The sequence below is a fragment of the Hyperolius riggenbachi genome, chromosome 2, assembly GCF_040937935.1.
Source record: "Hyperolius riggenbachi isolate aHypRig1 chromosome 2, aHypRig1.pri, whole genome shotgun sequence".
NCBI lineage: Eukaryota > Metazoa > Chordata > Amphibia > Anura > Hyperoliidae > Hyperolius > Hyperolius riggenbachi.
In genome coordinates this window covers 183,952,037-183,965,810 of record NC_090647.1, presented here as the reverse complement: position 1 = coordinate 183,965,810, position 13,774 = coordinate 183,952,037, and the positions used below count along the sequence as shown (strand labels likewise).

Genomic DNA, 13,774 nt, shown 5'->3' with positions numbered 1-13,774 from the left:
TCCAGAGCCGCAATTGGCCTATAATTATGATAGTTATATAGCATAACTATAGATATGTACAAGAAATGCTGCAGTAAACCTGGTCATCTTGCCTTGGGATGCTAAAAGATATCATTTATTTTATACATTCAGTTAAATGGGAATTGTAGTTTGTTCTTCACACCGGACAGTTCACCTGTAAAATAAGCAATTTTTTTTTTTAAAGGCTTTCAACTGGCTGCTTTGTAATGTCATTCAAACGACTTCACTACATGACATTTTATGGCACTTTGTGGCATCTCTTACACCTGCTCCACTGGAACCTGAAGAGGAAGAGGATGAGGAGAATAAAGCAAACAAAGAGAATGCTGAACAGGTATGTCCTGACTGGGTTCACTTGCCACCACTACTTGCTTTACTCATTTAAAATCCGCGTACACACGCTAGATGGAATTTGGCCAAGGCAGTGCCGAGATTCCTGTGTGTGTATCGGCCCCAGATGCCCCAGCCAGGCAGATTGAGTTAGCCGATTGCTGGCTGAGAGGATTATGTTCTCCAACAATAGAAAATACTGGGTCTCTACCTGGATTTCAGGCCAATTGGCCAAAATGTATTTGCAAGTAACAAGCCATATTATAACAGTGGTCACAGGAAACATTTTAAACTGTATGCTATGTTTCTTGTGACCACTGTTCTAATATGGCTTGTCACTTTAAGTAATGTGCCCGCCCTTGCATGGGTGTGTTTTAAGTTAATTGTTACACTTATGTATCTGTTGCACAAAAGTTCTGTAAGCACTTGATAAAGACCATTTGGGTCGAAACGTTGTGCTGTCGCACTGTTACTTGCAAATACATTTTGGCCAATTGGCCTGAAATACAGGTAGAGACCCATTCTTTTCTATTGTTGGATTATTGCTAAACCCTTGGTGGATGCAGGTGTTGACTGGTTGACTCCCTGGTGCTACCACTGATTGGGTTGCAGCATTGAGGTGCTCTGTATTCCTTAGGATTGTTCTCCACTCACTCCGCCACCGTGTTACATCATTCACGTGGCGCTCCATCGGGAAATGGTTTTAAGCCGCATCTACACGCGTAGATGTGGCCGCGATGTTCCTTATCAATCGAGCCGCTAATGCGGCTCGATTGATAAGATCCGACAGGACGGATCTTGCTTCCGCCGATTCCCTGCTCGCTCCCCGCGAGGGGACAATGGCAGGGAATCGAGCGGAAGATAAGCGGCGCTGGCGGGGACGAGCAGGGAATCGAATGCGGCGCACGCGTGGCGAGCGGGGACGCGGAAGAGGCGATCCGGCGGTTAAGCGAGCCGCCGGATCGCAGCCTCATCTACCTGTGTAGATTAGGCTTTAGGTGAAATTAAAATATTTTTTAATTGATCGTGGTATGTATGAAATGTTGTTTTTTCATTGTGGCATCACAACCGGTTTCTTAATTTCTGTTTTTTCTGTTTCAGGAGAAGGACACAAGAGTATGTGAACACCCTCTTTCAGACATTGTGATTGCTGGTGAAGCAGCACATCCCTTACCTGACACATTCCATCGTCTTCTCCAGACTATTTCTGATCTAATGATGTCACTTCCTGGGGGGAGCTCACTACAGCAGATGGCACTTAGGTAAGATTGACATATTACTGAACAAGCGTTGGCCTCTTTACCAGTTCCATGTAGTTATTAAAAAAAACAGTCTCCATAGAAGTACATTAAATTGGTGATATCATTTAACTGGTGACTACACTGGTTTTACTTGTTTTCTGGCAGGTGTTGGAGTCTTAAATTTAAGCAGTCTGACCACCAGTTTCTCCATCAGAGTAATGTTTTTCATCATATTAACAACATCCTTTCAAAATCTGATGATGGAGATAGTGAGGAAAGTTTCAACATCAGTGTGCAGTCCGGTTTTGAAGCCATTAACCAGGTAATTTTCAGTGTTTAATCATCTTTGTGATTGTATACTAATTTGCATATTTTTTTAAAGCAGCTTGGTTTAGTTAAAAATGCATCTCCAGATCGAATATTTAAATCACTTGTATGTGTTGTGCTAGAGCTTCCGCTCATCTGCATTACATAAGTTTCAAGTGCAGGATCCACTACAGTTATTACAGAACACATTCCACTGTCTCGAAAAAAAATTGTAGTGCTGAATTGTTAGGCAGGTGTCAGAACTGCAGTAAATGATGAAAAGAAATTCATGAAAAAGCATAGACACAATTAGGCTTGGGTCACACTACAATAAGATTTGTTCAGTTTACTGCATCAGTGGATAAATAGACCTGCTGACGGATCCTGTGTCAGGTGTACGATCCATTGCCAGACTGATACATTCTTCTCATCGCAGCGCCTCTACAACGCCGCTCTGTAAAGCGCTACACTGGCTCCCCATCAGCTTTAGGATCAATTTCAAAATCCTGTGCTTTGCCTACAAATCAATGCACAAGACCTGCCCAACCTACATCTCTGATCTGGTCGACAGGCACATACCAGCCCGCCCCCTCCGATCCTCCAATGACCTGCGCCTAGTCGCACCACGCATAACTCAGTCACACGCACGATTGCAGGACTTCATCAGGGCTGCCCCTACTCTCTGGAACTCTTTCCCACCAGCCGTCAGACTCGCCCCACCTTTAATACCTTCAAACAAGCTCTCAAGACTCACCTCTTCACGCTCGCATACCCCCCTACACCAGCACCATAATATGTTCTGTTAGACCCCCTCTCAAAAGACGCACCTGTTGTCTCCACCCCACCCTTTAGTTTGTAAGCCTCCGGCAGGGCCCTCCTCCCTAACGTATCCAGCTTGATTATGCAATCTTATTAACAACCACCCCTCTTGTAGACTCGAACAGTCTCTATTTTGACCTATGACACTGTATTGTTATCAAATCATTTGCATGATCTTGTTTTGTTGTGAGTTTCCGTATGTTCTACCTGTATGTTAACCCATTTATCTATTGTGCAGCGCTGCGTAATATGTTGGCGCTTTATAAATACAATAAATAATAATAATCGTTACATGTCCGTTGTGAGCGGATCTGCTGTCTCCATTGCTATGAGTGGAAAGCAGAAATGTGCGGTGTACAATTATACCGCACACCAAATGAGTCAGATATGTCTGACATAGAAATTCGACATATTGCATGCACAGTGTAACAGACACAACAGAAACTCAGTGCAAGGGTTTTGTGCAGTAGATGGTGACAGTGCATTTGCTTTCACTGTGCACAACAGGACTCCAATTCAGTGTGAACTGAGCCTGTTTACACTGAAAAACTGATGCGTTTTTAATGAGCAGTGCTTTTTAAAACAGCTTCAAGCACTCCTGACCTGGTTCCCTCTCCTCCTTAAATAGGTTAATTACCGGTCCTGTGACTAGCACACAGCACCCTCCTGTGCCCACTGTAGTCCAAGTTCTGCCATAATCTGTCATAATCTTCAACTGAGGCAGAACGTTGATTATTTGCGGGGAGGAAGTGACAGTTCTTCCTCCCCTTTGCTCGTCTATAATTCATCCCCCTCCACCTGCTGCTATAGTTCCCCTTATGATTTACTGCACACAACGCGCCGGGGAGCTGCGCTGTGTGTGATCGTGTGGTATTTAAAGTTGGATATCCTTCCGACCTCATATACCACAAGATCGCACACAGCGCAGCTCCCCTGTGTGCAGTAAATCATAAGGGGTACTATAGCGGCAAGTGGAGGGGGATGAATTAGACTAGCAAGAACTGTCACTTCCTCCCGCACATATTTTGTGTCTGAACGAGGCCGCAGGGGGCGCTGGAAGGGGGAGGATGGTGCTGTGTGCTAGTCACACAGCACCAGCGATGAAAACATTTTAAAAGTATTGAGGACCAAGTTCCAGGTCAGGGGTACTTTAAGTTAAAATGCATCTAATGTGAACTGAGCCACATGGAAACATGGACACTAACTTTGGTCCATTGTGTATCCAGTGTCTTTTGCGTTGCAATACAATACTTTGGATACTGTGAATGAACCAGCTCTGAAATGTACCTGTTGAGAAGAGAGGAAGGTGTGTTTGAGGTTGCTTGCAATAGGCTTTAAATATCTATTTACAGTCTTAAGTACACAAACCTTTCTTCTTTAGTGGAAGTGTAAAGGAAATGGAAAGTCTGCCCCTTAATGTCAGACATCCTTCCAAAGGTTCCATCAGAATGTATTAGTGCATTGCTCAGACTAAATGTAAACATGCATTAGCTTAAATTTCTCATTTGTTTAAAACTGTAACACACTTCATATAACGTGGTTAAAATACATTTTAGAGCTCTTTTTAGCCATAGTAGGTTTCCTTACAAAGGCCTATATGAATGTTGCCTGCAAAGTATCAATGTTCCTTACAGATGTAAACATTTCACAAGCGTTTCCTTGCGCATATAGGCTGCTACCTGTGTGCTTTTAATGTACGTGAAGAAATGTGTAAACTAGTATTACTGCTGTTAGTTCCTGTGATAAAAATTGGTTAACCTCCTGTGGAGTGCCATGTATTAATAACAAAAGAAATGAGGTAAACAATACTGCTACAGAGAGACTAAATTAGCGACCATGAAATAGAACTGGTGGAGTCGTTTACCTATTTGTCAAGTGTTGTTACCAGAGATTGTGCAGATGATGATGTGAAAAATTGAATAAAGAAAGCAAATGGAGCATTTATCCAATTGTACCCTATATGGAGAAATAAAAAAACCTCTCAAGAAGTTTGCATTTTAATAGTGTAAGCAGATTTAAAAGCAGTCCTTTTATGCACAATTGAAGCTTGGATAACCCATTACCACAAAATTCCAGATATTTGGAGACTTTGAATGGCTGGAGAAAATGACAAATGAACAGTTGTGAAAAAAAAACTAATAGAAATGTAGTTAAGAAAAGGGAAGTGGAGAGAAGGTGATGAATATATAGAAAACAGGCCTAGAATGATCCACAGAGATCGAGAAGAAGGGGATGGCCTTGACAAACATGGAGAAGATCAGTGAAAGAAGAAATTCAAAAAATGGGAAAACATTGAAAGAGATCAACAAATAAATCTGAATGGAGAGTAATTTACTGATGCCCAAAGCTGGGATTTAAAGGAACAGATTTGTGGCATGTACTTAACTCAATTAATAGTCAGCCCTAATATAGGTTCGGTCAGATGGGCTTTCAGCCACTCTGTCATACCAACAATATTTATTTGTAGTATTGTGGCTGCCCCCAGTGAAATAACTTGAGTTCTAGACTAGAATCTTTTTCTATAAAAATATATTCTTGTGATTATATACTAAGAATATTTAAACATTTCATAGAGCAGGGTTATAATCTGTATTCCATAAAAAAATACCTACTAGTATATCCTTGAGTATAAGTCTACCTTGTGTGTCGACACCAATATTGGACCCAGTTAGGCTCTAATTTTTTATTGGCTCAAGTGCAAGTCTACCCAGCAAAGTTAATAGCTGCACTTGGGAACTATAAAGTATTGTAGCCATTAACCCTCCAGTCCCTTTAGTACAGCCATTACCCACTCCCCCTGCTTAGTAAGTGCCGCAGCCTAGTATTTTTCCCCTTGTCTTTTCCTCGTTACTTGTGGTAGCAAGGACTTTTTATACCGGTTTTCTTGGCATTTCCTTTATCAAGAAAGTATCACTTACCACTGAGTAAATTGGTGCAAATGGTAATGTCCTGAATAGTACACATATTAGTGTTTTCAGTGCTGCAGCCATTGATGGTAAAAATGTCAGTATCTCACAGGCAATGGATGCCTCTAAAACCTTCTCATTTCAAAAGTGTGCTATATAGTGCTTTTCCAAGCTAAAGGTAATGAGGGGAGGGGTTATAAAGCATGCTGGCTGCTGCGGCTCACTCTGCAGTAGAGAGAAGTGCACCTCTCAACTATGAGTCAGAAATGTAGGGCTGACTCAAGTACAAGTGGACCTCTATACTTGTATTTAGTTAGTTTGACCTAAATTATTAGACTTCTAGTAGAGTATATATGGTAGTAACGGAATTAAGTATTGATCATCTGAATTTCATAAGCAAATTACATTCCACTCTCCAAAACATGATTTCTGGGACACAGCGATGATGATTTTCTAAGGCTGTTTTTATACATGAAGTCCTGCCTGGGAAGTTCCATAATGCATTTGTGATTCACGTGAATCTTAGTCACGCCGACTACCAGAATCCATGTGGTTTCCAGCTGCAGATTAACTCCTTTAAACATATTTTTAGCTATGTTTGTAAAGAAGTTACGAGTCGTACAAGGTCACCAGCTGCGTCTAGTTGTTGTTCTCATGATTACTTGAGGTTATTGAAATGCTGTCTACACAAGCCATGATCATGCAGAGGCAGAAAGAAGCGTTCAGTTTTCTATTCTTGTTCAATAATCATATTAAATAATTCAAATGCCCTATTAGCAATTACCTAAAAATGACAGATTGACAATTCAAATACTGTATAATATTTTCTGACATGTTATGTAAATTGTCATGTAGTAATATTACTGATAAATTCTAACACGTCTAATAGCCATTACTTAAAAATGACAGATTGACGGTAAAAATATTTTCTGACCTCACCGTGGCTTTTATGTAAACTATTTTCATTCAGTTTCTTGCAGAAGATTCTAACCTGTTTTTCTCCTAGGAGCTCTGTCTGGTTACTGGTCTGAAAGACATGACCAGCATTGTGGATATAAAGACATCTAGCAGACCTGCTATGATTGGAAGTTTGACAGATGGGTCCACTGAGACATTCTGGGAGTCCGGAGATGAGGATAAAAATAAAACCAAGAGCATCACCATAAACTGTGTGAAGGGCATAAATGCACGCTATGCTTCAGTCCATGTGGACAACTCTCGTGACTTAGGGGTATTTATAATGTTAATTTTTTATGGGTACCACATAGATCACAGTATTAACTGCAGCTATAGTGCAGCACCCAGTATATCATTTAGACCCTGCTTATAAGAGAAATTTTGCAGTAACAGTGGGCAGTGCAGATATCGGCAGAGGGACACTTTAGTGGCGGGGTTGCAGTGCAGACATTGGGAGGTGGAGGATGATGGGGTAGGTTAGTGTTAGGTTTTTGGGGGGGGGGGGGGGGGGAAGGGTTTATGTGAGAGGAGAGTTGGGTAAAGTGATAGTAGAATGTCAGCAAACTGACTGATATTCTACTATTGGTATTAACCTGTGCCCAATTGTATCAGTAATTCTACCAATAGTCTACTAGCAACTAATAATTTTCAGCATATGCTTTTGCCGACAGTGACCAGTGTCTGTCCTTTCTATCATTCAGTAATGGGCACAGTTTCATCACTGGTGTTACTTCCTATAGAAGATGAGACAGTAGGAAGAGTTCTGCCCCTATTCTGTCACAACCCCCTTGCTTACCTTAGCCATTATTTGTCAGCATTGCATTGTAACCTGTAGACCACAGTCTGACATTGGCTTACTGGAACCAAAATGTTTGGTAGACTTCACCAGAAATGTACACCATGTATCTACAGGACTTGGGTATGGCATGGAGACAGCTAAACCAGGAGCGTGATACTGATCTTTACAATCTGTTTAATCGTTATCCTCATGAATAGTTTGAATTACATACAGTAAGGGCCGGTACCCACTGGGTGCCGTGTCCATTACTGAGTCAAACGCGGCACCCATACTGGTGCAAAGCTGCAGCCAAATTGCTGCACGGCTATAAGGAATCAGATGCGGTCTACAGAAAACTGCAGCTGGCACTATTTTTGTTTCCTGCACAGGATTTGGTTGCAACTAATTGATTTCAATAGGCTGCGAGTCCGCATCTGAAATTGCGTTTGGAAAATGGCTGCGATTCACGACTAGTGCAAATATGCTCCAAGGGCTTCTAGCCAAACGAGTTTTAACCCTTATGTCAGTGTATCGATGCTGGCGCCAAGCAGTTCTTTCAACACTAATTTTGGTTCATCGATAGTTGTTCATACATACAGCCATTACATTAGTCAGATGAAATACCAGTTCAGGACCATTATGCCTTTATATAGCGCTTTTTTTGCAGCCCTCCATTTTCTTTTCACACCTTACATATGCACATTTTTCAAGTACTCCTCTATAATGTAAATGTTTTTGTAACTTCTGTAGTAAACCTAATGGTGCAAAATACCTATTTTCTTACCTCTTCTGTGTGTAGCACTTTTCTGAAACACATTGCAAACAATTGAGTATCCACTGTAAGGATATGCGAATACAGGATATACTCTAATACAAGTCGACCTTGTGTATAAGTGGAATCCAATATTCAACCCTCTTGAGCTGGAATTTTTTATTGACTCAATTATAAGTCTACCCAGAAAAGTTAATGGCTGCACTTAGGGCCCAGGAGGGGTTAATGACTGCACTGCATACAGTATTGCAGCCATTAACCCCTCCTGTCCCTTAAGTGCAACCAATAACTTCTCCTGGCCCCCAAGTGCTGCAATTATTCACTCCTTCCTGAAACTCAGTATTTCCCCCCTGCACCTTTTGTGGCTAGGACTTTCAGACCTGTGTTTTCTTGGCATTTCCTTTCATCAAAGTATCACACACCACTGGGTAACTGCAATTGGGAATATGTCACGATTAGTACACACATTACTAGTGTGCTCAGTGTTGCTCGTGACTTGTGTAAAAGTCGACCCCTATACTTTACATTTCTAGACTTATACTTGAGTATATACAGTACCTACTTTCATCACTTTTACAACACATATTTAGTTACATAGTAACTTTTCTTTTTGTTTTTCCTTTAAGAACAAGGTTACTTCAATGACATTCTTGTGTGGAAAGACCGTGGAAGATCTGTGTAGAGTCAAGCAGGTAAAGATTTCATCCTATGCGGATGATGCAGTTCACAAAACTTAAGTGCATGATGCCTGCTTGTACATACATTTAATTAAAAAACTTATTTATCTAGGTTACCCAGAAATAAAAGGACATTGAATTTTAGTTCATAAAAGCTGTAAAGTTTCAGACCACTTTCTTCTATTAGTAAGTTAGTTTCTTGGCAGTAGTCTTCAGCAGGGGCATAACTAGAATTTGCCGGGGGGAGGAAGGGGGGCAGCAAAACCCTACCAGTCGGGTAACCCTCCCCAACGAGATGACCCTGTGTGCACTTACAATTAAAAAATGTAATTACACAAAATGCTATCACTGCAAATAAATACCCTCTGTTTGCTGTGAAGACATCTTTTAGTTTCAAAGTTTTTTATTAAGAAGAAATTCAGTGAAAACTTACAGCTTTTTGTAAAAGTCCCTTAACAAAGGGCGTACATTCAATCAATCAGTATAACATACAAACATAAAAAATAAACATAAACCGAATAAGCAGGTAATTCTATTGATCTAATTTATTGTCAACTGCGCAGGTGGGGGCAGCCCCTAGAATGAGAGGGCGCAGGACCTCAAGCCCAGGGAAGTCGTGGCCGCGAGCCAGGGTTGCCAAGTTCTTGTGAAAGACAGAGTTGTGTCGTTGACTATTGCCAACAGTCTTTCTGAGATAAGAATATTCATTATTATGGCATCTGCTTGATCGAAAGACAAAGTGGGTTTAAGCCATTGACGTGCTATATGTAATCGGGCTGCCTTGGCAACATGTTGGGCAAGTCTGTGATGAGGATATTTCCACCTCTGGGGCTTATGTCCTAGCAGAAGTTGAAAAGGGTCAGGAGCTATTTCTGTCTCGAGGGCCGTGCCTATAGCTGAGGCTACTTTGGCCCAAAATTTTTTTACTATAGGGCAATACCACCATATGTGAGGTAGATCCCCTACCTGACCACAACCTCTGAAGCACAGAGGGGATTTATCTTGTGATATAATGTGTAATTTGTGGGGAGTAATATAAGTGCGATGCAATATTTTGTAATTAGTTTCGATATGAGAAAAATAGTTACTCCCTTTTGCTAGCGTGAGACAGCATTTGGACCATTGTGGTATGGTGAGGCTCTGACCTAGGTCTTCTTCCCAAGCTCTCATTGCCTGTATTTTATCGACCTCCAGGGGTTGTGATATTATTGAGTAAAGATAAGAAATAAGTCCGCCCTCCAGAGGTCTCCGAGCGCACCAATGCTCATATGTAGTACGGGCTGGAGAAATATGTGCCATACGCGTGGTACTCTTTAAGAAGTGATAGATTTGTAACGCTCTAAAGTATTCCTCAGGGGGAAAAGAGGTAAAAGAGCAAAATATAGACCAGTTTGGGAGCTGATCATTTACTAAATAGTTTTCCAAAGTGATTAAATTATGGGATATCCACCACTGGAAGGGGCGGGAGTCCCAACCCGGCGGGAAATCTGGATTTCCAAATAATGGGAGCTGGCGTGGTACCTCAGATTGTAATTTTTTGCTAAATCTTAGTCTCTGCCAAATAGATAATGAGTGGGCTGTTAAAGGTGACACTTTTTTATATTTTGCGGGTGAAAGGTGTAGAGACCACTGGAGGGCCGCCAAGTCAATTGGGGCTAATAGGTCGTCCTCAATGTCCGCCCACAATGGCCTAGTGTGCACATCATGTAGTTGGGCCAATTGGGCAATTTGAGCTGCTCTGTAGTAGCTAAAGAGGTCAGGGACACCGAGACCACCTCTCTCCCTATTGAGAAACATAACTGTTTGCCTGATTCTACTTTTCTTATTGTTAGCAATGAACCTAAAAATAGAGGTTTGTAGGTCTTTTAGGGAGGCTTTAGTTACCTGAATAGGTAAGGTTCTAAATAAATATAAGATCCTGGGCAATATATTCATTCGCACAGAATGGATGCGACCAGACCAGGAGATCGACGGAGAGTTCCATTTTTGTAGGTCTCCCTTCAGCTCAGACAGAACCAGCCTATAATTTAGAGCAAAGAGATCTGCTGGGTTTGTTGTAATTTTGATGCCTAAGTAGGTAATGTATTTTGCTTGATAGGATAGTCCTAATTTTGGGGCCAGTGCTTCTGCACTATGTTTAGACAGGTTAGCAAACAGGACTTCCGATTTGTTTATGTTTAGAGTGAGTCCTGAGAGTTGGCCGAACTGTTTAACCACCTGAAGAAGGTTTGGGATAGATGTGTGTGGAGAAGATAGGGTTAATAGCAGGTCATCCGCGAAAAGATTAGCTTTGTATTCTACATTTTTAATTTTAATGCCCTGTATATCCTGGGTTGAGCGAATTTTGTTGGCCAGGGGTTCAATTATTAGTGCAAATATTGCAGGGGATAGAGGACATCCCTGTCGGGTACCTCTCTGAATTGGAATAAAAGTTGGAGAGTCTGTAGGGAGCTTAAGTTGGGCAACTGGGTTGGAATAAAGGCAATTGACCGCATTCAGAAAAGAGCCTCCGATGCCTGCCTTGGCCAAAGTGGTATGCATAAAGGGCCAGTCTATTGTGTCAAATGCCTTTTCCATGTCAAGGGATAATAAGGCAAAAGGGGTCTTATGTGCTCTAACATTGTGGAGAAGATTAATTACTTTTCTCAAATTGTCAGGCGCCTGGCGGAGTGGGACAAAGCCCACTTGGTCTCTGTGTGTAAGGGGGCCTAGGACCTTATTTAATCTGGCTACCAATATTGCTGTTAGAAGTTTGTAGTCTAGGTTTAGAAGTGATATGGGTCGGAAATTTTTAATGTCAAGGGGATCCCGTTTGGGTTTGGGGATAACAACTATTGTAGATTGTAGGAACTCAGAGGCCGGAGTCTTGCCTTCTAGAATGGAGTTAAAGATCTTTTTAAGATAGGGTATAAGGACTCTTTTAAACTTTTTGTAATAAATAGCTGAGAAGCCGTCAGGCCCTGGAGCCTTTCCATTTTTTAATTTTTTAATGGCAAAGAAAATCTCCTGATCTGTTATTGGGATGTTTAGGGCCGCGGCCTTATCGGGCAGGAGGACAGGTGTTTTAAGATTGCGGTAAAAGTTGTTAGTCGGGGGTTCCGGCGCGTTGGCGGTCTTTGCAGAGTATAAGGACTTATAATAGTCTGCGAATTCGGTGTGAATTTTAAGGGGGTCTGAAGTGATTTCTCCTTGTCTATTTCTTATTTGCAAAATTTTATTAGTAGAGTGAGCTTGTCTGAGTTTTTTAGCTAGCCATGTGTTGGGCTTATTATATTGTACATAGACTTTTGATTTAGTCCATCTGATAGCCTTTTCCGTCCGAGCCGAAAGGAGAATCTCAATCTGGTTTTGGGTATCCAGTATTTGTTTATATAGGTATCTGGTGGGGGAGGATGCATGAGCTCTTTGGAGTTGGGAGAGTTTATGCTCGAGATTGAGCTGGGTCTGTGATTTTGATTTTTTCCTATGCGAAGCTATTTTTATAAGTTGGCCTCGTATGGTTGGTTTATGAGCCAACCAGAGGATGTCAGGCTTAATATGGCCTGTATCATTTAGTTGAAAGTAATTAGACAGTTGGTCCTCCACCTCCAGTACAATTTCATTATCCGTTAGCAAAGTTTCATTAAGCCTCCATGCTGGCCGGGCAATTGGGGTGGTAAGGGAGGAACATGCCGTCCAAACCATGTCGTGGTCCGACCAAGAGCTAATCATATGACGAGCAAATATTAGGTTAGGAATTGGAGCGGCAGATAATAGAATTGTGTCAATTCTGGAGTAGCTATGGTGCGCAGCAGAAAAGAAAGTGTAGCTACGCAATGTGGGGTTATGCTCTCTCCATGAATCAACCAAATGATATTCGGCGAGAACATTTCCTAGCACCTTGGAAAGCTGTTTCTGTCTTGAAGATGGGGGTTGTTGTGACCTGTCTATGTTTGGGTTAGGGGCTACATTGAAGTCGCCTGCCCATAATACAGAGTGGGCTGGATATTTTTCCAGATGTTTGAGTATTTCTTTAAGAGGTTTAATTGGAGCTTCAGGGGGGGCATAGATGTTAACTATACATAACTGACGGGCCTGTATGGAGCCTATTAATATTATGTAGCATCCCTCCTCGTCTTTAACAGTGTTCTCAAGTACAAATGGGAGAGTATTTTTAAAGAGAGTAAGGACCCCTCTATGTTTAGTGTCAGCTGACGAGGCGTAAAAACGCTGATATTGGGAATGGAAGTATTTGGGGAAAGAGGTCTTGGTGAAGTGCGTCTCTTGAATGCACAGTATATCTGGGCTACATTTCTGATAATCCAGGAAAGCTTTCCTTCTTTTAATTGGGGAATTTAGCCCCTTAGCATTATGGGATACTATATTGACTTGGGCCATGATTTAAGTCAGAATGTTTTTGCTGTTATTGATCATTATTAAGTTGGTCAGGGTCCCACCCTCCCCCCCCCCTCCCAGGGTCGACCACCCCCCATCCCCCAGCCGACCTGTATTATATGCAACTGAATAAGAATCCTGCTAGAGAACATCAAAACTAGCCAACATGGCTTAAAACTCATAAAAACATAATAAAACGTTAGTACAGAGGAGAACATCCTCAGGGTAATGATGAGAGCTGAAAGCAATAAAATAGTACATTCAGCTCTGATCATTTGTGGGGGGACAGCATTGCCTGTCCCAGCTGTTCCGACATCCTAGAGAAAATACAAGATTAATATTGTCATATGCAGGTATAAAGTATTTATGGTCCTACAGCACCATCTAGTGTCCATTGATGGATAGAGCCATTTAGGACTCCATATATGCTCATAATAGTGCAGATTCCATCATAAGTTTGTTTTATTATAGAAATTGGAAACGAGGAATGAGAGAAAGACACGGCATAGCTATATGAAGGACTCTTTAGTATTGTTGTGAGCTTCTATTGAATCCAGTCCTTGTGAGGGACACGGCATTTATATGAAGAATGT

General features: G+C 41.6%; 1 protein-coding gene across 19 annotated transcripts in view; it reads left to right on the top strand.

Annotated features, from left to right (window-relative positions):
* MYCBP2 (MYC binding protein 2) overlaps positions 1–13,774 on the top strand; it is a 304,231-nt gene that overhangs the window by 263,780 nt on the left and 26,677 nt on the right. For all 19 annotated transcript variants that reach the window (XM_068267884.1, XM_068267883.1, XM_068267882.1 and 16 more), the window contains 5 exons: positions 206–355; positions 1,453–1,613; positions 1,758–1,914; positions 6,630–6,854; positions 8,757–8,822. In XM_068267884.1, the coding sequence (XP_068123985.1) occupies positions 206–355; positions 1,453–1,613; positions 1,758–1,914; positions 6,630–6,854; positions 8,757–8,822 (759 nt within the window). The remainder of the gene's footprint in view (positions 1–205; positions 356–1,452; positions 1,614–1,757; positions 1,915–6,629; positions 6,855–8,756; positions 8,823–13,774) is intronic.